General features: G+C 44.3%; 1 protein-coding gene across 16 annotated transcripts in view; it reads left to right on the plus strand.

Annotated features, from left to right (window-relative positions):
* The window catches only part of Sox5 (SRY-box transcription factor 5), a 998,560-nt gene that overhangs the window by 959,243 nt on the left and 12,466 nt on the right, over positions 1-26,851 (plus strand). For all 16 annotated transcript variants that reach the window (XM_075982319.1, XM_075982312.1, XM_075982308.1 and 13 more), the window contains 2 exons: positions 9,033-9,178; positions 25,908-26,016. In XM_075982319.1, coding sequence (XP_075838434.1) covers positions 9,033-9,178; positions 25,908-26,016 — 255 coding nt within the window. The remainder of the gene's footprint in view (positions 1-9,032; positions 9,179-25,907; positions 26,017-26,851) is intronic.

Genomic DNA, 26,851 nt, shown 5'->3' on the forward strand with positions numbered 1-26,851 from the left:
TTACAAACCACAACTACAGATGATTTGTTAGTGAGAATTCAGCATGGGGCAGGGGCATTCCGACGAGAACAGTGAAAACTGAAGGCTGGAACCTGCACGCACATCTCACCACTGTGCTCCATACTCTGCTCTGTCCTAGAGGACAGAAGACTAGATTTGCTTCTGTGTGCTGAGCATGGAAGAAAATATTTGACTTGGCAAAAAGGGTTCTCTTCCTTTAAAAAATGGAGTTCATAAATATCACAGTGTTGACATCTGACTGACTTTAAAATGTGACTCAAACTCTGCTTTCTAATAGAATTATTTTATATATATATATATATAAATTTATAGATAAACATGTATAACCATATATGCATGTGTGTAGATAGTTTTACTTCAGCATCCCCAAAGATTAAGTTTAGCTGAGGTATATTTAAAGATATGTATCCTATGGATTTCTCTGTTACTGTAAGAAAACATCTTCTTCCCCCACCCTGTAGAGGCCTCTCTCCATATCTACAGCCTTCATGTTTTCCAAGGGTTTGAGGCGACTACAATTTACTTTTCTCTTTTCAACAAATGTAGATGTTGAAAGCTGAAACTCTAATGAGAAATAATGTAGTTGGATAAAAGCCGGGAGGATTAATGGTGTTGGAAAGGTCACCCTGAGAGAAAAATTAATGTGGTGGGCCATTAATAAACCATGGAAAACTGTGGACAAAAGATAACTTTGAGTTATCCTTAATGACACTCAGCTTTTTGCTCCATATCTATTAGCTACACATACAGAAAGTGACTTTTTGAGGTTGGTGGCCACTATGCTCTAATGAGTATGTTCTACAAGAACGCTCTTGATTGGCAGACGTGTGCTCACAGAAAACAGCGCTTCATCACAAACAGCCCAAAAGAACACTGGATCATTTGAGACTCTGGGCAGATGTCAATGTGTCTGCACAGGCCCTCTCTACCCATGTTTGACATATGTTTATCTACATAAACACTCTTCCAAGTATTTTTTTTATCCATTTCCTCATTGTGTCTATTCTAAAACTATAGGTCCTTAGCTAGAGCAGACACCCATGCTATCTAGTCCAGCATTCTTACTTTGTAGGGAACCGAGGTAGGTAGTTGCCTGCGCAGGCATCCAGAGTAAATTCCTTGGGGACGTAAACAGTTGTATGGCTCTAATTTCATTTGTGTTTTAGTGACAAGAAGCCAATCCTGGGTCTCCCAGAGGCAGAGCCTGAGCTTCATGACTGAGGATCACTCCGCAGACCCCTTATTTTATTTTAATGAAATATATGTGTGGTAACTGTCTTAGGGTTTCTATTGCTGTGAAGAGACACTGTGAGCACAGCCATTGTATAAGGAAAACATGTCACCGGGGGCTTGCTCAGAGTTCAGAGGTTATCGCCATCGAGAGAAGCATGGCAGCGTGCAGGCAGAAATGGTGCTAGAGGAGCTAAGAGTCCTACATCTCTACTCCCAGGCAACAGGAAGTGGTCTTCTCACTGGGTGTGGCTTGAGCAAATATGAGGCCCCCAAAGTCCACCTCCACAGTGACATACTTCCTCCAACAAGGCCACACCTCCTAAAAGTGCCAGTCCCTGTGGGGGCCATTTTCTTTCAAACTACCACAGTAACCTAGCAATTAATTTGTCTGTCCTTACCTCCATAGGGCAGCAGCTGAGGTCCCTGACTGGGCATTCTTTCTGGCTGCATGTTACCTCTCTGGCTAGAGAAGTTGTCTTACTGGCTTATCTTTCCTCTCACCCATGAAAGTGAATGTTAAATACGTTCTGTGTGGGCCAATGCATGGCTGAGCACGTAAGGGTGCTTATTGCTAAGCCTGACATCTGAGTTCAAATTCTAGGATGTACATGGTGGAATGAGAGACCTGACTTACACAAATTGTCGTCTGACCTCTACACACACACACACACAAGAAAGAAAGAAGGAAAAAGAAAGAAAGAAAACAAAGAAAGGGAGAGAGAAAAAAATAAAGAAGAAAGAAAATGAAGGAAAAAAAAACCTAAAACACCTTCTCTAGGGCACAAATTTTCAAACTGTGGGAAGCAGCAGAAGCAGCATGTACCGGGGCTTATGAGCTCGGATAACTTGGTTTCATGTTAGAACATGATACTCTCACCTTAAAAACCCTCACATGCCCATGAAAACTCAAACCACTTAGGTTGTCCTTGATAGGCACAGACTACCTAATCAATCTAAAAGGAATTATGTTCAAGAGCATTGATTGCATTATCAACATAGCCCAAGCCGGCCTCAGACCCTGGAGCATCACCTTCTAGCCTCCCTCCTACGTCCTGGGATTGCAGCCGTCACCCACTATGCCTGGATATGACTTTACATTTTTAATGAGGAAAAAAAATGACATGAAGGATACGCTGAGACAAACTGCTCGCTGAGATGAGCGACTAAGTGGGAATGTTATAATTCGCAGAAAGCCGCTGTTTCACCAGGAAGTGAACAGTGTCACTCTGCCACATGTGGAAATAATTCACATTTGCACGGCACATCATAGTTCGCACACTGTTGGCACGGTTCTGATTTGACTCTGACTGCCTCAGATGCAGAAATGGGTACTGTGTGTTTGAGTGCTGGGATTTAATAGCTGCACACAAGGACAGAAACCTTTGTGGAAAAATCATGAGAAACTCCAACTTCAGAACTAGAATGATTTGAAGGATCATTGAGATGGTTCAGTGGGTAACAAGGATTTCCCTATGAGCCCGAAGACCTGAGTTGAAGGCCTGGGACCCACATGGTGAAAGGGGAGAAATGACTCCCATAGGTTAACTTCATATCCCACCCATGTGTCGTGAGAGTCAAATGTGTATGTGTGTATAGAAAGTCACATATACATACACACACACTAAACAAACTTCATCTGAGTAAATCAAAATGTTTACTTACTTACTATATATAGTAAGAAAGAATTTGCCTTGTCTTGGTATCACTGACCTTTTGACAGTTCTGTGCCGTGCAGTGAAGCTTCCCATTGAAATGAACTTGGAATCACGTAAAGGCAGGCACTCACAGAAACATGTGCCCATTCCTTCAAAACAGAACAAAAAGTCACACTAAAAACACATGCCCTTGGGGGTGGGGAGATGGCACAGTGGATAAGAGCATTTGCTGCTCTTGTAGAGGACCAGATTTCTGTTCCCAGCGCCCACATCAGAAGACCCACGCAAGCCTGTAAGTGCAGCTCCAGGGGAGCCAATGCCCTCTCCCGCCTTCTGAGGACACTGCGTTCATGTATGTGCACATGACGAGGCACACGTGTGCGCACACACACATGCATGCACACACAGAGACACACAGACTCAGAGAGACAGACAGACAGACAGACAGACAGAGAAAATTAAAAGTAGAAGAGAATATTCTGCCCTGAGTCAGTCGTGAACTGACAAGCCAAGAAGACATGTTAGGAAAGCAGAGGCCTGGGTGACGAGGAAAGCATCCACAAGGCATCAAAGGAGCAGATAAGCAGGCTGCACAGAACTTGCCTGGAGCATGTCTGGTCTATGTCAGAGAGGTCCTCACAGACAGAATAATGCCTGAATAAATTCCCAAGCACAGCAGACAGGGAGAACTCTCAGCAAATGAGGGACTTACGAGACAGGAACCAGGAAAGTCTTGGGACTGGGTGACCTCCCTTTGAAACTCATGTAGGAACTCCTGAGAGACAGACACAGGGAGCATGGAACAGTCAAACATCTGACAAGCAAAGAAGCTTTTAGGCCCCGCTAAAGCTCTTGGCACTTATCGCAGAACGATGATTTGGGGGAGACATTAAAGGCTTTGGAAAGGTATCATGTGTCCAGGCATGGCTGAAGGCTGCCATTATCACTGGGAGAGTCTCAAGGCACACACCCATAGCCAAGGCTCGGAAGACAGTTGGCATTACTTCAGTGTGCCCTACAGTTACGAGCTGTGACAGACCATCAGGTTGTGGAATGCTGCTTTAAGCACTAGGGCACCAAGAGATGGGTTTTTAAACAGAGGCTTTTACATCCAAATAGTTCGTCTGGAAGCAGAGAAAAGGCAGACTGGGAACAAAACTATGAAGATAACAAAACAGTAAAGATAGGATTAGCCTACATGAAGAATGGGGTGACTTCAGCGAAAACAGGAACCATGGGGTGGGGGAGCAAATGTAAGAGCTGAGGATTGAGTGGCCAACAATGAGACTTGACTGTCTGTTATCCAAGTAAGGGAAAGAATCTAATCTTAGATAGCATCCAAGTGACGGGTAGGCAACTGGGAAGTTTGTGGGATACAGGAAGGGCAGCCTGGGGCAGGAGGGGATAAAGAGTTCTGGGATATATAGACTGCCTCTTGGGCCTCATAGGGCACACAGGTAGAGGAGCCTAGTGCAAAGCTATCTGAGCACTAACTAGGGTATGCAGCTGGCAATAGTTGCTTGTATTTGTTTTTCTACGTGTATGTGTATATGGATGCAGGATAATCTCTCAATTCTTAGAGAAACAATTAAGAATATAGATGGTGGGCGAGGGAATTAGTTCCTGACTTGTAAGCATGAAGAGCGTATTCAGTCCCTGGAGCCCACTTAACAAGCTTAGCCTTGCAACGTGCGACACTAGAAGACCAGGTCTCAAAATTTAAGGTAGATGATCCCTGAAGTTGAGTCCTGGCTTTCACACGCATGTTCACCTAGGCATATTCACGTTCACATACACACAGAAACACACACACACATACACACCAGACAGAGAGACAGAGACACAAAGACAGAAGCGGGGAGAGAGAGGGTGACAGAGACAGAGAGAAGGGAGGGAGGAAATTTTCAGAGTGTTTTTAGCAGTACAGGTAAAACACAAAGGCATGTGAAAAAAAATCAAACTAATGGGAGTTAAAGTTTTAGACTCAACATTAGTTATCTCATTCAAAATATCAACTAGAAGTCATACTGTCTGTAGCCTTCCAACTTTTCCCCCTGGAGTTTGTTAAACTACCTTACATGCATAGATCCTGGCTATAGATGTAATTGCTGCCTAAGTCTGTAGACAAAGACAAAACAAAAAAAAAACAATAAACAAAAACCAAACAACAGCAACCAAAAGCAGATGACCACTTATCAAATGGCCATTTTTGGTGTGGCACTTTGATCTCTAGCAGACAGGTTTGCATTTAATTGAACTTCTGTTTACTTGTTTAGCACTGGGGATCAAACCCAGGGCCCTGTGTACCAGACAAGCCCTCTTCTCCTGAATAGCAGCCCACGCCCACACACGGATGTCCGTGACAACCCTGAATGCCATACCTTCAGTTTTCACTGTCATGACCACCACAAGAGTGCCAAGCAGATTCAGAGAGGGCACATGGAAAAGCGGTTATGGGGATGAAGTACCTCCTCACGGGCCAAGTGCCCGTCCCTCCCTCGCACGTGGCTCCACTTAGTCTCTCATCGGCGCTGCATTGGTTTCACAGCTGAGAAAAATGGAAGCCAGGGAGATTGTTTCAATTTGTCAACTATCACACCTTCCATAAATAGAAACCCAGATCCATTGGAATCCAGTCTGCTGATTCCGCTTCCTTTGCCAGGCCATTTTGTAAACAGACTGATGGTGAACGCTGTCATGGGACAGTTGTTACGTCGGCAGACTGCATGAACTCAGATGATCTTGAGACCATTTGCTAATGTTGTATCATCTCATTTAAGCAGTAAAGCAGTTGAGAGGAAAGTAAGACCACTTGAGGGGTTGCTGCGTGACCAAACTAAGGTTTTAGGTCACAATTGGTTTCCTTAGTGACTGGGAAGCTAAACAAAAATTTAAGGAGCAGCTGAAGAAACTTTCTGAGGCAAAAATATGGAGGCGAAGAGGAAATGGCGGCAGGATGAGGAGCATACTTTCTGACCGTGTGAAGTGAGGAGAGTCCACACTGTCAGGGTGTCCAGGAGGGCCAATCTGCAGGCAAGGGGAAATACTTTGAAATCCAGCAACTCAGAGAACATGGGAAGCAGCATAGCCGTGGTAGTTCCAGGCAGCCAGTGAGGAAAGAACAGAAGAGGGCAGGGCGTGTGCAGTAGCCTTGGGAAGCTGGGTTTCAAAAGGGAGAAAGCCCAAAGAATGAAGTTTGAGGACAATCTTTTCTTGCTTGTTTGAAGGGAGGAGATAACCTCACATGCTGAGAGCTGGGTTAGGAGAAAGATGGTTTAAATATAAGAAACTTAAAATGGGGAGCAAGAAAAATCTAGAACTTGAGTCTGGGGCATCTCTGATGACTAGAAAGAAGGCTACCATTTTCAGTGAAACGAGGATGGAAATGTAGTTAGAAGGGTAGGAGAGGGGGTGAGGGTAGAAAGGTTGGCACCGTAGCCAACCATTCTTTCTAGAGCTGGAGATAAGGACATGGGTTGATATGGGGAGCCAGCAGGGGAAGAAAGACATTAGGGGGATGTGATAAGATGAAATCATATAGACACAGTGAACACAGCCATGCTGTGGTTGAACTCTAACATATAAATGGCTTTAAGATTTAGCAGAGCAGATACCAATTTTAGAGCCTAACACAACATTACCACTGAAACACAAGGGTCTCTAAAAGCATTGTTTATTTTAGAGCCAGTGCCTATTTGAGCTCAAACCCACACTCGGCAGAGTCAAAGTGGCCTCTGTTGCAGGCAGTTTACAGTTAATCACCTCCATCACCCTTGCATTCCCCTTGCATCCATATTAACTGTTTTCCTACACAGTCCTATCTTGGCCGCCTGTAAAAAGCTTAAAGAACTCATGGTTTTATTCAACACCATGTGCTAAACCGTCTCAAATATATTTGTGTTCTGGAGAAGCTAAACAGACCATAGAGAGACTAAATAGAGTATAAAAGACACACATTGCCAGGTTGAGCAGAGACAGGGGTCAGGGGCCAGGGACAAGCAGGCTGGTCCTCTCAGGATCTGCCTAAACAAACACGCCCAAGCTTATCACAGAAGGGCTGGATTCCCACCCAGAGTTACAGGGGCATAACATACTGAGAAGGTTGTTCAGGATGCCGAGGGCAGTGGCACAGTAAGCAGGTCCTTCCTCGGCAACAGATAATCACTTTATATAGTCCTCGGTCTAGACAGTTGTTCCCAGTTCAGACTGTGGGTATTTGAAGCAGTGTTTCATTGTTTGGATCAATACCAGTGATTACTTCTGAAAAGCAAAGTTACCCACTCTCAAGATCCCCGCTTTGTGTGATCTCATCTGAAACGCACAGGGACCTGAGAAGATGCTGGGACCAGGACTTGTCTGTGATGAGGAAAGCCAGGGACCACTGAGGAGCCATCCTCACTCTGCCGAACTCCCATCCATCTCTCGGTAGAATTTTTGAGCAGCAAGGAACTATTTGATGTGTTTTGGCAATCAGCGGGTCAGACAGAAGAGCTAGGCAATGAGGGTGTGTGTAATCTGACATGATTAGACAAGGCTCTTTAGTACCAGAACATTCATAATGACACAAAGAAAGAGTATTAATAACACTTTCGGAGCACGGCAGCTAGCCATTTTATATTTCCTTTCTTTAATCTTAGTGTTTTTCAACAAATCGTGGGATTTAATAGCGTGTTTTGGCAGATTAGAGGATTTATGGCCCAGATGTTTTTTGTTCTAAAAATGGATTAGGGTGTAAAGTTTGCTGGAATTCGTGGAACATGTTGAGGCAAGCCGGTCATTTTCTGTGTGATTAGTGCCTGCCTTCTGTCTCATAGTCCTCCATCTGTCACAGCTCGCCAATGGATCTGCTTAGATTTAGCCTCATGTCACAAACAAGTCCCTTTTCTGGGCAATTTCATATTACAGATCCATCCCATGCCATTTTATGCCCCAGTTAAAAGACACAGAGAGAGAAACAGAATATTAGCCGTCCTTTAAATATTTGCAAATGCGCTGTTTTTTCCCCTCTCAATGCCCTACCCTAAAATAATGCAACTCTGCACAGGAATGAGGAGCAAATAAATAAATAAAGGGCAACAGTTGAGTTGAAATCAGTTTAGAATCCCTTAGCTCCCTTTCTTACTACCCTTCAAAACTGTTTCTGCGGGCTCTCTCTAAGCCTGAGGTGGGGAGTTTCAGATGGCAGCTGCTCACTTGACTGTCTTATTGATTGTGAGTTCAGAAAGACTAGAGTTAGCAGTACCCACGTTGTCTTACCAGTTGCAGGTTCCCAGTGCCATTTTGTGAAGTCTAGTCTCACGGTTCTTAGGAATTTAGATACACAGCAAACCACTGCCACCCGTGGCTCATCTCCACAGCAAGCGAATTTACGGGCGGTGGAGGGGTGTGATGCAGTCAGTTAATAAAGATTTATCCCATCAGTCTGTCACAGGCCTAATTGTACTAGCCACAAACTCTGACCTGACTCTTCTGATATCTGTGAGGCTTGGTAGTCATGGTGATTTCCAGGGCACAGATCTGTGGTAGAATGCACATGACCTCTGCATGGGGGTAAAATAAAGCCATACATTCAAGCTTTGGAAGACTCAATGCTTCATGGTTAGGAGCATGTACTATTCTTGCAGAGGTCCCCAGTTTGGTTCCCAGTAGCCATGTCAAGTGGTTCATAGACATGTGTGACTCCAGCTTCAGGGAGTCTGAGAATCTCTTCTGGCCTGTGTGGACACTGCGCTCACATAAATATACAAACACACAGAGATAGACACACACACACACACACACACACAAGTACATGCTTGCAAATTCAAAACAAATTCAATCACTCAGGTATTGACCTAAAAACCTAGGTAAAATTTTATTTTAAATTTGTATTTAGAAGTAACTAGACATGGTGTAAGCCTATTTTTTCCTATGGTTATTTGGCAGCGTTTTCAGATATGACTGTGTGAATCAGTCACCCCCAGTTGCGTGCTCATTCATTTATTACAGATAAGTTCCATGAAGACACTAGGTTCTGCCAGCTCCTAGCCAACACCCCACTCCCCCAAAGAAGCAATGGCCATGGCCAAAGTCAGCCTGTCCCTCTCCCGTGCATTTTGTACATCTGTTGTGTCTCATCCCCAGGTTATTTAAATGACCATGATGCTGTCACCAAGGCAATCCAAGAAGCTCGCCAGATGAAGGAGCAACTCAGGCGGGAGCAGCAGGCACTGGACGGGAAGGTGGCCGTAGTGAATAGCATAGGTCTCAACAACTGCCGGACAGAAAAGGTTAGTGCAGGGAGCGCCTTCCTCTCTGGAGTGCTGTGAGGACAGGGATGCTCTCCTCTTCCCATCCTTCTCCTGACTGTCTCACCTTCTTCTCCTGGAGTGCTGTCAGCTCAGGGATGCTCTCTAGGCGTGCTATGAGCACAGGGATGCTCTCTAGGAGTGCTATGAGCACAGGGATGCTCTCCTTCTCCCATCCTTCTCCTGACTGTCTCCAGAATGATGGCCCCACAGTGCCCGTCTCCCATCATCAAGGAGATCTGGAGCCCATCCAAATCCAAACAGTCTAGCAGCGGGAAATGTTACACTATTACACCCCCAGACCTTACGGGGGATGAACGCTGCCCTTTTGCTGCCAGCGTGTATTAAAACAAAGTGGCGTTTGCAATGCTGTATCTGAGGGAAAGTTTTGCCTTCCAGAGATACTTAGCTTGTATTTGGGGATCAGCTGGATTGAAAACACGGAATCTTCTTTAGTCGGCCTAAGCTTGGATGATACCCTGGCTCCTGAGCCTGTCATAATGTTGCTACTGTCAAGTGTTAGGGACTACAGAATTGGAAAGTTTGACTTCATCATGACACGAAATGTGCTTTGACCTTCTGTATTCTACCCAAAGCCAGCAGAGCTTCTGAACTAGCCAGAGACACGATGGCTTCATGCCTTTTTATTTGCATGTAAGCTTTGTTTTACTTAGGGAAAAACAAATGTCACTATAGCATGCTTGGAGCGGTGTACTTCTTTAGGTAGTATGGGAATGAACGTGTGGAATGGTGACTAAATCGTTATCATCCTACGCATACTGTAGGTAAGGGGCGGGGTGTGGTCAGCTGTGTATCAGTGGTTCACACGTCCATCCTCCTGAGGGGCACCAAAGTCTGGCAGAAACTTCTCCAAATGAGCAGCTTGCCCCCTACGGTCAGCTCTCTAGTTATAGAGAATTAGATAGCTAAGTGCCCCGAGGATAGCACAGGCCAACTTGGGGCATGACCCTCACCAGCTGCTGCTCTCTTGGGTCCTCACATGAGGAAATCTCCAGGATGGAGAAACAAGCCCACGTCTGCTTCCTCTCCGGAAGCAGCAGCAGCAGGACCAGGATGCCGTCCGGCAAGCCTGCCGCTCTCCCAATTCCTGTAGCCCAAGTGAGACATTGGGACAGGAAGGGACTGCAGAAAGAACCATGGTGGCAGCCCTAAGAAGGAATGATAGCAAGCATGAAGGGATTTATGTTCAAATATTTAAACATTCTTGAAAGGCGCTCCAGCAAGAAACCCTTTCCCCTGCTCCCTGCGTGGAAATGAGTTTAACACTTGGCCAGATGCTAACGCGAAGTGACGGGAGCCATTCCTCGCAAGCACAGCTAAATCGCCACTATTTGTTAAGAGCTTTGAATTCAGCTGTGGATGCAGCAGATTGTTGCATTCCGTGAACATCTGTAACCCTCCCCCTTGTTTTTAATCCTCCAAAGCAGAGACAACTCTACCTATCTCCCCCCTGTCCCCTCCCCTGCGCTGGCTGGGAATTGTCAAGTGACAACCGCCCAAATCCTTTTGGACAGGAAGCCTTCATCCCGAATTCTATGTACTTGCAAAATAGATCTTGTGGTTGGAACCGGGAGCCCATTAAAAGCACTTTGATGGTATGGAAATCCATCTTCATGAAGTTCCCGAAGCCCCTAAGCAGCAAGCTGTTTAGTTGTGGTTACAGATCAGTCATTCACATCGGAGGGCAATAATTGTGCTGACGGCTTGTAAGGCAACAGGAGTACATAAAATAATCCCGGGCCCTCCACCATGGCAATGGGAGTTAATCTTCTCTAATACAGATCAGCTGCTGCGCTCCTGCACGGCTGCAGTGACTCGGCAGCCTTCTGTTTAAGTCACAGCAGTGCCGCCGCCTGCGCTCCCTCTAGGCCAGGCGCATGCATGCCAGGGAGTCCTTGAGGCCACTTCTCATCCCACATCCATATCCATGAGCATTTTACTCCACCTCTCTGGTTAGTGCCTCTCGTCTGAGTGGCAGGCATCACCATTGCCCTTGCCGGGAAGCTTTCCTTCCTCTTTGGTACAGTGGCAGCATCGATTTTTGAAAATCTATTTTTGAAGGAATAACCTGCCAATTCCTGCTAAGGAGCAGGGTCTCTGCCACTAACCTCAAGGTCCTTACTGATTGGCTTCAAGATCGTCTTAACGGTTTTTATCTCTTTAGAGTTACTTCTTAAAACTCTGTAATTAGGCAACTGTGTGTGTGTGTGTGTGTGTGTATGTGTGTATGTGTGTGTGTATGGGTGAATGTGTGTCTGTTTGAATGTGCACATGAGTACAGGTGCCCACAAACAGTGTTGGAACGCAAACTCAGGTTCTCTTCAATGTGAGCTCCTAACTCCCGAACCATCTCTTTAACTCAGTCTTGAATTTGTAATGTTTATCTATTTTGAAGTGGAGAGCATATGAAAATGAAGCCTCTCTATCTCATGTGGCAGTGTGACACTTCTTTCTGTAAAGGCATGCAGCCCAAAATGGGCCTCCCAATGGCACTGCAGCATTGCAGGGGATCGCTGGGTGTGCTGCAGGCTGGCACAAGCAGGGACTGTCATGCTCGCTGGCTGCCTTTCTCTGCTGTATACACCTTGATGTCCATTCTGCATGGATCAACCTATGTCTCTTTAACCTAAGGAGAGGTGATGATAATGTCAAACTTGCATCTCTGCAAAAGTAATTAGTTAACATTCACACCTACAGTGTTACTGACAGTCCTGTGTATTGGGGGATTGGTTTTGAACAAGAAAATAGGAAACCTGCTGTCAATTTAGGTAAAATCTGTTGCATATTTTTAGGTGTAAGTCCCATCTATCAAGAGCAGAACCCAGGTTGCTTAGCATGTTTTATCAATCATTTATCTGTGATGGCAAAGGTGAATACATGTGCTCCATGAGGAAATAGCATCACATACCTTGGCTGTCTTTCTCCAGTTCCTGTCCTTCTAGGTTTTCAGAACAGTGCAACTGCATTCACGGTCAGTTCACAGGCAGGTTAGCGGTTAGCTTGGAACTTCTCTTGGCAGCTCTCAGAGAGACACCTCAGTAGACTGAATGACAAAGTCCTTTCATATCTCACTAGCATTTTCTCATGCCATTTGAAGTCCCCAAAGAATGCTACCTAAAGTGACCATCTGGTTGGAGAGATGGCTGAGTGGTTATTAGCATGTGCCACTCTTAGAGAGGATTAGCGCAGGTTCCCAGCACCCATGTCAGGTGACAACAGGCTGGAACTCAAGCTTCAGCAGATTTACCCCTCTTCTGGCCTCTGAAAGCCACCTACATACATGTGTGCACCCATGTCAGGTGACAACAGGCTGGAACTCAAGCTTCAGCAGATTTACCCCTCTTCTGGCCTCTGAAAGCCACCTACATACATGTGTGCACACACACAATTCATCCATACACATACTTACACACACATATACACACATACTCAAGTCTATGATAAATTGGAGGGCAGCAGTAAGATGGGAGAATGGTAGGGTGGGGTACTGAGCAGAGGGGACTGAAAAGGTCAAACTCTACCCTCGTGCTGCACACTGGTCCCCTGCGATGCAGGTAGATGGTCCCAAGATCCAGATAATTAAAGTCCTGTACTGGGGGTCTATTCCCTCGGCTTGTACAAACCTTATGCGTGTTGACTTTTCGTCACATATGAAGGTCTCAATTCTACATAGCTGTAACTGACCAGCAAAAACAACTGGAGGCATGAAGACGGACGAGGGCAAATGTTCGCTGGGTGAGGTGTCCCGAAACGCACGATGAAAGTCACTTTTACTGAAACACATTTTAATTGAAGACTTCTAAAAGATTTTTCACTTCTTTACTTTTCTTGGAAGTGTTCCAGCATACCCAAGAACTGTGTGTCAGGTTTCTTGGAAACTCTGGTACACAGTTATTTATAATTGTCATCCCTGGTTAATTATAGGCTGATTGTATATTCAAATAATGTTATCTTCTGCCATCGATCTCTGCCGCAGGTGATGCTGTAGCAGACACCTCGGTGCGAGGGGTGGGAAAGGAGGCAGCTCAAGTAGGGAGACACAGAAGTGTTTGGAGCTCTGCTTTCTTAGCCCAGACAGGGCAGACTCTTGACCACGCAGGCAAGTGGATAGCAGGTCTGAGCTTGGCAGCTCCGAGTATGATCGCAGAGCCTGGTTTGGTGCTGTGCTGATCCCGCCAGGCAGTGTGACTGCATCAGAAGCTTGAGCATATGTCAGCAAGGAGAAGCTCACTTGAAAGTCCCCAGATCCTTTCTCTCCTTCCAAATGTGGTTTTCCTGGGAGTAGTGAACCCCACACTGTCGTGCCTGTTGGAACACGTTTCTCAACAAACAGGAGGAAATGTGAGTACAGGAATTTACACAAACAGTATTTCACCACCATCAAATGAGAGTGTTCAAAGGCGAGATTCAGTCATCCTTTTTTCTCAGCTCCGTGATATCTGGGCTGGGATCTCTACTACTCTTGATTTTTATTTTCCCCTTTGGGTCACAAAATGATTGATGTACCTACAACCAAACCACCCATCATCCAGATGGTTCAGGGGAGGGGGCATCTTCTCTTTGCTAAGCTCCATTCACATGGGTCTCCCTCTGCCAGCTAGCTTCAACAACATCTCACTGGCTCCAACTGGGTCCATATGAATTTAAGGAAATCTTCATAAACTGCTCGCAAATCCTTTTCTGTAATGGAATTAGAGAATCTCTCTATCTCTCTTTCTTAGGTCAAGTGACACTCTGAAATTAAAGATGGCCTTAGTAGAAGAAAAAAGAAGTGTCAAGTAGGTATTGGACAGCAGAAGGCGCTAGTCAGCCCAGCTATTGCATTAAATATGGCGATGGAGTTCACAAATACCTATCAGCCCGAGTTGTTCTTCATAACCATTGCCCCTCCCTGCCTTTAGCTCCCCCAATGTTGCACATCCAGGGCCTAGTACCTCACCTGTGGCTCACAGAAAATGAAATAATAACAAAGCTGGACACCGGAAAACACTGCTTGACACCAGGCCAGAACCTATGACTCTGTGTTCACGTATGTATGTGTTTTCCATACACGACTCCTGCCCTGCTTTTCTTATGTAAGGCTTGGAAAGTAAGGAAAGCAGGCATGCGAGGGTGCATTTATTTCCTAAAGCTGAGAATTTATTTAGCAGATATGGCCTATAGTCCCTGTACCAGCAACACTTATGCATGCTGGGCATCCATCTATAATTGCAAATCGCTGCTAGGGGAATACCTCTGAAGCTCGAGAAGATCCCTCAGCGGCTTTCCATAGAGGGGTGAGTGCGGTGGTCAGTAGTGCACTTGTTTTAAATCCTGGTTCACTCGAGAGCTACAGGAGTCAAATTCATAAGAAGTGCTACCCAGGAATGCACAGAATAGTTTGCAAACAGATTAATATGGTGGTACTCTGAATCTCTCCTCTCGGGAGCCTCACCTTCTTCTGTCCCGTTAACAGAGTACTCCGAATCTCTCCTCTCGGGAGCCTCACCTTCTTCTGTCCCGTTAACAGAGTACTCCGAATCTCTCCTCTCGGGAGCCTCACCTTCTTCTGTCCCGTTAACAGAGTACCAAACCTGAAATGACAGTGACCGTGTTGACTTAATGCAAACGTTTAATAATGGGGAAAAGGTGGGTAGTTTGAGAGCATTATTTACAAATGGCAGTGAGTGCCTCCACTGGTACCCCAGTGATAATTTCCATCCATCATTCCTCACGGACACTTTGCCAGCCATCTGATGGATGGGGTGGATGGTGTTAGCGCCTCAGGAGCTGACGGGGGGAATCTAGCAGTGGTATCTGACACACACTCCTTCCTGGAGATAAAAGGAAGGCCTGGGAGGACGCTTGAGCTAGGGCTTTCCTTTGAAATAGTGAGCGCGAAGGAACACACACGTATCTCCATTCAGTAGATGATGCTTTCAATTAATGGTCTCTAGATGGCTATTGTAAATATTGGTGTGAGCTAAAATGGACCACAGAGGCCAATTTAGGGCTGCTTTGTCAGTTATTAGAGGATAGCTTTGCAAAAGAGGTAGGCATGGCCTTAAGCCCTTCAGAGGAGGAAAGAGGGGAGAGTCTTCCAAGCCTGCATCTGTAAGTCAGATTAGTCGTGTGTGTGTGTGTGTGTGTGTGAGAGAGAGAGAGAGAGAGAGAGAGAGAAACACACAGAGAGAGTGAACCTAATATTTTCAATCTTGTGATTAGAATTTGCCTACGAACCAATTAAAATAACAGAAGTAACACAAGTGATTACTAATTTTCTTATATAAAAGTAGATTGTATATTACCTTAGTCATTACATTTGTATATAATGACTTAGTGATTTTGATTAGAAGACATATAAAGTCCGGGGCTGACTATGTACTTTTATGATGGGAGTCTCTGTTCTCTGCAAATGTATGTGGTATGGCTAGAGACCTGACGTCTGGGCATGACCATCAGAGAAACCAGGCTTCTATGCAAGGCACCATCTAAACCTCGGGTTTCCTTTGCTTTTGTTTTGCATTTACAAAGCCTCCAATTCCCAGCCTCTTAGCCAGCAAACCCTTCTTAGGGGACAAGAGTGGGGAGGAAACCCTTTGGTGAATATTATCAGCACAGAACAGCCAGTTTTCAAAAACCCAGGACTGAAAAAAAGAAAAGAAAGAAAACAAACAAACAAAAAAACCCACCAAACAGGTAAATGGGTGTTCTGTCATCACTCGTCCGTCACCCTATATGTCACCCTCTCAATCACTCCGGTGGACGTTCTTGACAGGCGGGAGCCAGGGCGAGGGGGTCTCTGCATCAGGGAATTGAGTGAGGCCATCTCGAGCTTTCTGTCCCAGGCGGTGTTCTTCTGTATCTTTTCTTTTCTTTCTTTCTCTCTCCCTCTCTATCGCCTGCTCTCCTTTCTGGGGGTATTTAATTGAAATACATGCCGAGTTTCCAGACTGCAAAGATCAGAGCTGTTTCTTCCAGCAGCGGTAAGTATGCATTAAACATTTTGATTTGTTTGAGTTTGAAGTTTGGTCCTTTTTTGCCATTTGCTTCATGGAGTTTGTGTATATTTACAGCCTCTGCATTTAATGGCCACATGCCTTATTTTCCCAGATGGCCAGTGGAAGACTTTTTCTTTCTCTGACTATAGCCTGCACTCAGTTTTGATACATTTGTCACGGTGCCACTACATGCAGCTAGCAAGTGCCCACGCTTGGTGGGGAGCAATTATGGTGTGAGGTTTTAAGGAGCTTTTTAAAGGTTTTTTTTTTTCAGTAAACTTTTTATGGTTTAATTTTCAAGCCTGGAAAAGCTGTGCATGTTTTCAAACAGAGAGTCTTGTGTTCTTTACATCATTCTTGTTGGAGAGGTCAGGGCAAAACGGCCCAAGAAAATGAGACTCCCAGGGTGTGCCACCCTAGGCTCTCAGAGGCACTTTTACCCTGACATTGTAGAGACTGAAACTGTCTCTTCATTTTAAGGGATGCGCAGATGCTAATAACAGCATTCCTGGCAGCATTGTATAGAGAATATTCTAGGTCTCTTAAGAGTCTATGAAGTAATGCATAGATTAAAAATAAAATATAATGAAATATACATAGTGTAGTACCAAGGTGATGGAGTTAGAAATCTGTCTATATAGTCTCCCTAAACTTTGTGTGAGTAAAAACTGAACTTTCCTGGTGCATCAAGAACGGCATCTTTCACAATCTAGTCTATCAATAGTTGTCTCCCTTTTCCCATCCGCCCCCAATCCTACTCAAAATTATATTCTTCCTTAGGCCACATTCACAGGAAGACAGAGATAAAACAAACACCCCATATATGTAGCAGATGTAGTCACTGTCATGACCTGTTAAAGATGATCTTACCGATATGGATTAGAACTATCAGGAAAACAGTCAAACTTTCACATTTATTGCAAAAGATACCATGAGATCTTCACAGATACACTTCTTCCCTTCCTGGCAAATGAGAAGTCCTTGCTCACACCCATGAGTGGCGGGGACAGCAGTGGCTAGTGGCTATTGACTTGTATTTTGTGGCTTCACGTTTGCAGTGTTTCCACACATACTCTTTAAAGAGAGCACGACATTTGAGAAGACTGGAGGAACTCAGTGGCAGATCAGTGATTGGGCCTCCGTCCTTTGGCACTGAGCTTAATATTTTTTTCCAATGAACCACACAGGCCTTTAGGAAAGTACCCAGAACCTGTGTTCTCAGCTCATGGCCCTGAGCTGGGCATAGGTATATCTCAGCATAGTTTCCTAAAGCTTAAATCATAAAAATCTCAAGCAATAAGTCAGTATCTCCTCAATTAGTAGACTCCCCAACCTGTCTTTGTTTCTCTTTGCTCCTTTCTCCCTATGCCAGCCTCTCCCCTAGGGAATGGTAGCCATAAAACCAGTAAGAATATACCCAATCTTATTTACATTGCATTTCCAGCAGCTCTGATAAAATACGGAGCAAAGTTTTCGCTGTTCATTAAAATGGGATTTTAAGTGTATACTCCAATCTTTCTTTCCCTGTCTCTTCACCTAAAACTACCATGGATAATTGAAAAGTGAGCTATAACCATGGTGGACCTGTTTCTATTCATCAGATGCAGTGTTTCTGCACCAGCACCATGACTCTATAAAACAGTCTAATTCAATTTATCCAGCTGAAGTAAGTGCTGGCTACTCAGGTCACATTTGTAAGAATGCTGACAGTTTCATAGCTTTTATCCATGCAAAGGAAAAATTAAAGAGGAAAATCCGGTATGTTTCTGTACTCTGGTGACTGAACCACCCATTGTTTATAGAACAATTATCACTGCACAGCCTTCTAGTTCTATATGTGCATCTGTGCACCTCCAATACACACCAACTAGATGTCCTATATAGATTATGAATTCTATTATTTTTCATTGTTGGCCACCTGTACGTCTCCCGTTAACCCTTGTGGTTAGATGCAGTGAGCAACACAAAGATGCCTGCAGGGTTGTAAAGGAACAGTAAATAAATGTCTTCTGGGACGTTAGCAGTATCCCGACTGGCTGTGTACAGATACTTAGAGTTTCTCCTCTGACGGTCTTCTCTCTTTCTCACACTCACACCATGGCCTAGAGGATGATACATGAGCAATGCTGGGTTTTGAGTTCCAGTGTTCCTTTGCAGCTTCCTTGTGAATCCTTTGTTCTTGACATAATCCTCAGAGTGACTTTTCTGTTAATGGCACACTCCGGCTACCATGGTACTGTCCTCTCTCTGGCAATGACACATTGTGGCTACCATGTTGCTTCCCTCTCTCTGTCAGTGAGCTTTGTGTCAAAGAACAAATTAATCTTGTTAGATTCGAACATCCAACTGTGTCCTTTATGAACTGCCTACGTCAGTAAGTGTCCTCTCAGAATGGATCTGAATAATCACTATTGATTTGGCTTGCAACCTATTCCTTTAAGGCAATGACTGTAGAACTTATAAACTATGTTTTCATCCAACATTTCCATGTGTATGGAATATTTACCCATAAGGTTGAAATGTATTACTGAGTTGCTTTTGAGAAGTTATGGACAGATAGAGAAAATGCCCAAACGTTTACATTGTTCCAAGTATTTTATGACTGTCACATGGAGTTCAGTCAGGTTGGTGAAAAAGAACAGTAGGCTTTCAGGATTCAAAGACAACAAAACAGCCTCAGCTCAACCAGCCACAAGACCATGGATGCCTCCTGGGCATCTCTGAGGGGCAGGTAGTCACATGGCCAACACTTAGACACCTCAAAGGGATGTGACATCTCAATCCCATTCATGGACACAGCTCCATCCATGCGGTGACTCTTCATTCCGTGGTTCTGTATCTTTCACCTGATAATTCTATTGTCTGTGTTCTATTGGCCATGTACAGTAAACTCTCTGTGCCTCACCAGAAACACGTCTCAGTTCTCCTGGAGCACGAAGCCTCTTAAGGTATTTAAGGAAAGCATTGTTATCTTCTTCCCTATCTTAAGCTTCTTTGGGCCTTCGCATATTCACAGTCACAACCAGCAGGATGTTGATAGAGTAATCCACGCCTGTTCTAAGTTCCAGCCATCACCACCGTCAACCTTAGCTTTCCTCTACTGCAGTTCTGACAGGAACATACGCTGAAGGCAACGTAACATTTCTCTCAGCCCGTACAGTCTAGCTTCACACCATTACCACACTGTCTACCCACCGCCATTAGCTCAAATCCACAGTGATTGCTACTGAAACATGCGTCACGTGTGTAGGTCCAGTTCCTAAACGTCCTTTCTTCATGAAAATCAGAATGAGTTGGTTCATATAAGCTTTTAAATATGTCTCCCCTTTTACAATTATTTTTTTAATTATTAATAGGGAGTCATCAGTTGTCACCACAAATCATTTTATAATTTTTATTGTTAAGCTGAGCATAGAAACTGACATGGGCACTGTGCGTTTCTCTGCTCTTCCCATGGACCTTCAGCCCCATGGCACTTTATAAGGAAGCATGTCTTCCTGGTGGGTTCTCTTCTGAACACATTGCCAGGTGAAACTGGGCACCTGTCTTTCAGGGATAATTACACTTCAAGAAACATGTCATGAAGTTAGCTACCAGATTTCAAACCAGGAGTTCATACATGCAACAAAAGTCAAGCCTGAATCTCAAATTAAAGTTGGGGGTGGAGAGGCAGAAACTAAGGCTGATTGCTTCTCTGACTTGACCAGAGGACATACAGACACAGTTCCGACTTCTGGATTGGCAGGCCCCTACATCTCTGTGGTTCTCTCATTCCTCAAGGGTCTCAGTGTCTAGGATTGCAAAGCTTCCATGCATAATCTAACAAAACAGAAGTCTTTCACAAATGTTACCATGTCCTATAAAACATATCTGTTAAGATTGGAAGAGTTTTGTTTCTTAGTGTGTGTTGTGTGTGTATGTATTCCTATGTAATTTATACCTAATGTGCAAGAAAGCCTTTCTCTCATTTGTGCTGTTGGTTGATGTGGGTGGATGATTATTTTATAGAGCCCAGAGCTACCAATAGGCAAGAGTGAAGATGAGGGGCTGAGGGGGTGGACATCCATGTGGCTTCTTCAATCTTTTATTTCAGCAGATGAAAACATCCCCAGCTGATAAATCATGACAATGTTATGAATAATCTTCTGGTGCTTCTGCTAGGCTGTGAAGTTAACATAACTGGATGGGAGGGTTAGAATCTTTTCTCTTTCTTTCCTTTTCGCTACTTCCTCATTCTCCGTGTCATTAGTATGGTAGGAGACCGTAAAGAAAGCGGGACAAAAAGCTACAGCCAGAGGGCTTTAGCTGCCACCAAGTCACCATTTGACAGCCACACTCTGTTTTGTCATTACATGCATGTGCCTTTTACGAGTTTTATAGCTTGGGAGCTTTATTTCAGAGATGTCCATTATGGCAGCCGATCCACAGCCTATCCCGCTCCTTGGGTCCGTCTGTCTGCTGGTGGGGAGCGAGGCTCACTGCCCATCTGAATCCCAGACTCAGAGAGGGACAGGGGAACTGTCTCTCCATGCACCGTTTAATTTAAGAGCCGAGAACTAAAGCAGAGGCTCTCGCTTCTCCTGGGCACAGCTTGTGCACGCTTCTGCCTTGACTGCGCTATGAAAGATAACAAAGATGGCTGCTGTCCTTTGTGTTTGCTGTGGAGTTTCAGTTACTCTGTGCAACGTGATGTAATCGTAATGGAAGGAAATTTCTGACTTCTAGATAGGCAAAGACATATAATCAATCTCATTCCTAAGTATGAAAAGGACAAAATTAAAAAATAAACATTGAATACATTGATATATAAAGAGAAGGAGTGAGGGAGTTCAATGATTTTGAAAACAACTCAAATCTTATTTTTTTTATAGGTATTTCTTGTCTTTACTACAGGGAGCTGAGGCCCATAACCATTCCCGTGAACCTTACATGTTTGACACTCTTTTTTCCTTGGTGTTTAGTTTTCCCCATGAAGTTTTCTTTTTAATATCAAAAATGTAAATTTCTTAAATGTTTGTAAGTTGATGAGAACCTGTCTCACATTTAAATCAAATTTTAAAATTAGGGTTCTGAGACTCAGATGTCTTACGTGGTTTACTTAAACATATTCTCATCTCAAATGTGCCCCTTTCCCGGTTAATCCCCGTTACCTTTTTCAGTAGAAAGTGTAGCTATGCTTCGGCTGTCCTGTTGGGTCCCTTCACTGTGGTCATATGCAAGCGATTCAGTGCTCTTTCCTATTGTGGTGGTCAGTAGAGAAGCTGGACAGCCAAAGGCCAGCTGCCATGCCACAAGTGAACATGAAGACTCTAGGGGGAGCTGTGTAATTCCACACACTGGCCCCCAGAACCGCCAGGGCTAGATGATGGCTTTCTTTTACTCCGTTGGTATTTTGGGATCCAAGTGTAGGTCCGCTGGCCTGGAACTTACTATGCTGACCAGGCTGTCCTTACACTTGTAATACCTCCCTCCACCTCCCGAGTGCCAGGATCACAGGGGTGCATCTTGCTCTTCTTCCGGCTAGGCACAATCATTTGATCTTCGTTCAGGACAGCACAAGATCAGAAAAGATCTCACAGAATCGTAACTGCCTTAACATAATATTTGCCTTGGTCTTAGCAAACCTTAGACTTATCTGAGACTAGGTTAGCCAAACAGGACTGTACTTCCAAAGGAGATGTGGTTGCTGTCCAATTGCTCGTTTTTAATCAGCAGAGGGGAAGATGGGACATTTTGTTTGGCTTATACTTATATGTGCATCAAGGTTCTGTTCTGACTGCTTTGTGAAGGTTATTTTCATCTACTCTCCAATGACCCTGGCAGGAAAGACCTTTTGCCAGTATTTTTTTTTTTTTGCCAGTATTTTTGAAGGTTGCTATACCTCTGCTGCTGCTCTTTCTAACTGGATGAGGGTAAGGAAGTTCTAGATCAGCATCTGAATGGTAGTAAGAGCCCAGGAAAGCCTAACTACTACCTGGAACTGCTGGCATTGGTGGTTTAAAAACCTGCTCATAAAATTGAGGTATGCTGTGGCAAATTCTATAAAAATTATCATTGATATGACTTGATTAATCTGATCCTAATGGAAACAAGTTTATGTAATTGGTGGAAAATTATGACTTTTGTCCATCAAGATTTCCTTGTTTCCCGAACCTTGGTGTGTGTGATTTCCAACGTCTTCCACCACACCTCTGTGCTAGCTGGTTAGTTGTTTTTTTTTTTTTTAATTTTTATTTTTTATTTTTTTTTAATTCTTTTTTTTAAATTTTTTTAAATTTATTTATTTATTAAGGATTTCTGCCTCCTCCCCACCACCGCCTCCCATTTCCCTCCCCCTCCCCCGATCAAGTCACCCTCCCTCATCTGCTCGAAGAGCAATCAGGGTTCCCTGACCTGTGGGAAGCCCAAGGACCGCCCACCTCTATCCAGGTCTCATAAGGTGAGCATCCAAACTGCCTAGGCTCCCCCAAAGCCAGTACGTGCAGTAGGATCAAAAACCCACTGTGATTGTTCTTGAGTTCCCATTCTTCCTCATTGTCCGCTATGTTCAGCTAGTCCAAATTTATCCCATGCTTTTTCAGACCCAGGCCAGCTGGCCTTGGTGAGTTCCCGATAGAACATCCCCATTGTCTCAGTGTGTGGGTGCACCCCTCGCGGTCCTGAGTTCCTTGCTCGTGCTCCGTCTCATTCTGCTCCTGATTTGGACCTTGAGATTTCTGTCTGGTGCTCCAATGTGGGTCTCTGTCTCTGTCTCCTTTCATCACCTGATGAAGGTTAATATTCAGGAGGATGCCTATGTGTTTGTCTTTGGATTCACCTTCTTATTTAGCTTCTCTAGGAACATGAATTATAAGCTCAATGTCCTTTATTTATGGCTAGAAACCAAATATGAGTGAGTACATCCCATGTTCCTCTTTTGGGGTCTGGCTTACCTCACTCAGGATAGTGTTTTCTATTTCCATCCATTTGTATGCAAAATTCTTGTCTCCGTTAGCTCCTACAGCACACAAGGCCTTCCTCTGTAACTCTGGATCCCTCAACTCGCACCGTGTGTCCCAGGATAGCCTCACACTCACAGCAAGCCCTCTGCCTCAGCATCCCAAGTCCTGAAACAACCAGCCTTGTGCCCCCACACCCTGCTCCCACTTGTGGTTATCTCCTTGTATTGAAGTTGATGCTACTTAGGCAAGATTTAACTCTGACAACTGTGGGAGTCACACTATTCCTATTCCCATCCATATTTGAAAAGAGGATTCTGTAAAAGGAAATTTTGAAGCTAAAGGGTATATAATCTCAAGTGATTGAGTCTTGAAAATGAAGGCACCCATATCAGTCCCTTTTGACTGGCTCTTTCTCCTACTACTCATGAACAGCTTGACTTACATATTATCTGCACTTACTTCTTTTGCTTCCTGCCTAAATGCATGCATACTTGGACTCCTGAGAAATGTATATAACATTTAACCATAGTATTGAATTCCAAGTGGAATTAAGGGACATTCCTTTCTGCTTGGGTTGCTGTTGTCACTAGATATATGGCCATACATCATGGGGTCCCTCCAGTCATGTCCTCCTCTTCCTTTTCATGTGTCTCAGAAGGAAGATACCAAGAGTGGAAGAGTGACAAGATTGTAGCTACCATGGTCTTCCTTCTTTACTTCCTCTTGCTGACAGCTTCTGGACCAGTGTGGGGGGCTCCGCTCTAAGGAGGCTCATTGCTTCCCCTCTATATTCCATGTGCATTAGAGGCAGCTAGTCATATGTAACTTAGTAGGAAGACGAGCACAGCATCCGGTTCACTTAGTTTTAGCATCTCAATAGGATGGTCATCCGTAGAGGCGGATGGACTCGGTGACTTAGAAAACATTTAACATTTCATCCTTTTTCTAATCTGTTTACTTCCATTTTGCTGTCTCTCTTTTTGAAACCCCTTTCATCCAAATGGGACATTCTCTAGACGATGTGTAGTGTTATTTCCTGGTTGACAATTAAATCAAACGTTGAAAGGTGTTGAATGTGCACAGTCCTTCCTCTAAAGAAGTCAAACAAGCACAGTGATGTTTTCTGTGACTAGGGCACTCTCAGATGTTGTTGATGACGGAGTGTGTGTGTGTGTGTGTGTGTGTGTGTGTGTGTGTGCACATGTGCACACATGTGTATGTGAATACAACTGTATTTTAACAGTTATATTTACTATGAAAACAGTTTGCTAAGTTAGTGTTTTTGAAGCACCTAAATTCAGCTTAGTGGATACTTACTTTCAGACTCCCTCAGCCAAAAGAAAGAAAGGAAGGAAGGAACAAAAGAAAGAAAGGTAGATAGATAGATATCCAGAGGTTACAAAGCTGTGAAAAATGCCAATCTCAAACCCCAAACAAACTAAGCCAGACTCTACTTCCTTCCGCTTCAATGCTGTGTGCTTCTGTGAGCCTGACTGTAAACTGGGTTCTCTTGTTTGCTGGTAGACAACTTGAGTTTTTCACATCAAGTCAGATATGGACTTGGATGAATAGAGTACAGAGTTCCAAGGCCACAGACTTGAGAGAAATTTTAATCTAGTTCTTACAATTGTACTATTGTCAAGGTTTGCCAAGATAAAGCCTGCACTGTATGAAGGATTTCAATTCCCCATTAGTCATTTGTGACCACATTTGCTGGGCTCTTCCTCTTGTAATACAATTATCTTATGTGATGTGAACATTTTACCGTGGGTAGCAAACAGGTCTGCAGGGTATATGATCTACCAGTATCATTCATGACCATCTCTCTGGCAGTCTGGTGAACTGTCAAGAGACCTGAGCTATAGCTGCAGAAGCCAATGGCTGCCTTTCTTGAAACTGACCTAAAACCATATCCCCCAGAGAGCATGGCTGGAAAACTTAAGAGGAAGTGGCAGACCTCTCCTTGCATGCTTTTTTCTGTTCTCAGAGTCAACTGGTTTCTTAATGTGGGGGTGAGACGAAGCATTATATTTTTCTTGAACATCATTTCGTTTTTGACACCGTGTTCTCCACTAATGCAAGCCACATAGTGCATGCTTTTAAAAGACTTGATGTCTTTGAGATCTAATTTATGTCTATTTGTATCTCAAATAATTCGCCAACTCAATATTTTGGCTGAGCAATCCAAATCAAATATTGTTCCAAGTACCAGGCACTTCCATTGGATGTATGAAGTCTTGACAAGCAATTAGTGATGAATATTTAAGTGCCTTCATTACCCTTGTGTGAGCAATGCAGATGGCATTTGGGAGATGGCAACCGGAGGTGAACACCTCTGAGTTTTGTTTTTGGTCACCTGTCTGCTGGAAGACGTTCTCTGGGCCTTAGGCCATCCCTACACCTCTACTGCCGGAATAAAAACAGAGCAGGCTTTCCAAATGCAGAACAGGTTGCTGATGGGAAATCTCTCTGTGTGTTTTGTGACTGAGAAAGGTTGTCTCCAAGGATCCCTGCCTAGCTCTTTTAGGCACACAAAACCCAAATGAATGCCAAGACTTTTGAAGAGTTTGGTAAAGTCAAAGTTCCTTCAAAATCCCTGCTGATTATGTTCCTTGATTGCCTCAGTGTGCTGTGTTGACCATGCAAAGGTGAATAAACCAATATCCCATGTTGCCCAGAAGCCAACTTTATTACATATGGCCCAAGGGGAGAAATGTCCGTGAGTAATTATAGCTTCAAGATTCTCATTTTCAATTTCTTTTTTTAAAGGAAAAAACAACACTGGAGAGCCTGACTCAGCAACTGGCAGTTAAACAGAATGAAGAAGGAAAATTTAGCCATGGAATGATGGATTTCAATCTGAGTGGAGACTCCGACGGTTTGTGACCATTACTCATTCAGAACCCTGAATGGAGGGGTGGAGGTGTGCTCAGAGCTGCTTAAGACAGGAAAGAGAATAGACAGCAAGGCCATTGTCTCTTTGACCATCACAGTGGACAGTCCCTCAGTCGTTCTTGCTTCAGGGCACCTGTCATTGTCACTATAGTCAAAGAGATTGACCCTAGCAGTTTGGAGTCATTTCCCATAAGTGCCAGGGCAGGACTTAGGTCTAAGATGATATAATTCCAAAGCAAATACTCTCGCCCAACAGCCACTCTGCCTCTCACCTCCTTACCTCCTGTGCACCAAACTTTGTAGAACTACATGTCTATCAGCTTCTTTTGCAGCTTGCTTTACCAGTAAAGTCTATGGTAAAGCGCACACGTCCTGGGCATTCTCCTTGCATTCGAAGCCCTCCCCAACACACTGTTCTCACACTGACAGACATTACTCTAAGTCCGCCCCTAGACCACATTTAATGGCCCTCCATCTGGGGAAGTCCACACTCCCCTCCTATACCAAGTTTGTGTCACTTCAAACATCCCAGCCAGCAGCCAGATATCCAAACCAAGAGAGCATTAAGAAGAAAGTGTAGCTGCTCTTATACAGGACCCCAACTGGGTTTCCTGTCCATGCTGAAGGCTGCAAAAAAACTCAGCAAACCATTGAAACCGGACTACAGAAGAGGGGGAGTCCTAGAGACTCCCCAACACACACACACACACACACTTCTCTGGTTATCAAGGTTTTCACCAGTCAAAAGCCAGGCAACCTTGAAGCCTTTGTGATCCCACCAAAACTGAACCTGTGCAGTTGGGGCACCGGGATGAACA

Source organism: Microtus pennsylvanicus, chromosome 8 (genome assembly GCF_037038515.1).
Source record: "Microtus pennsylvanicus isolate mMicPen1 chromosome 8, mMicPen1.hap1, whole genome shotgun sequence".
In the NCBI taxonomy this organism is placed as follows: Eukaryota; Metazoa; Chordata; class Mammalia; order Rodentia; family Cricetidae; genus Microtus; species Microtus pennsylvanicus.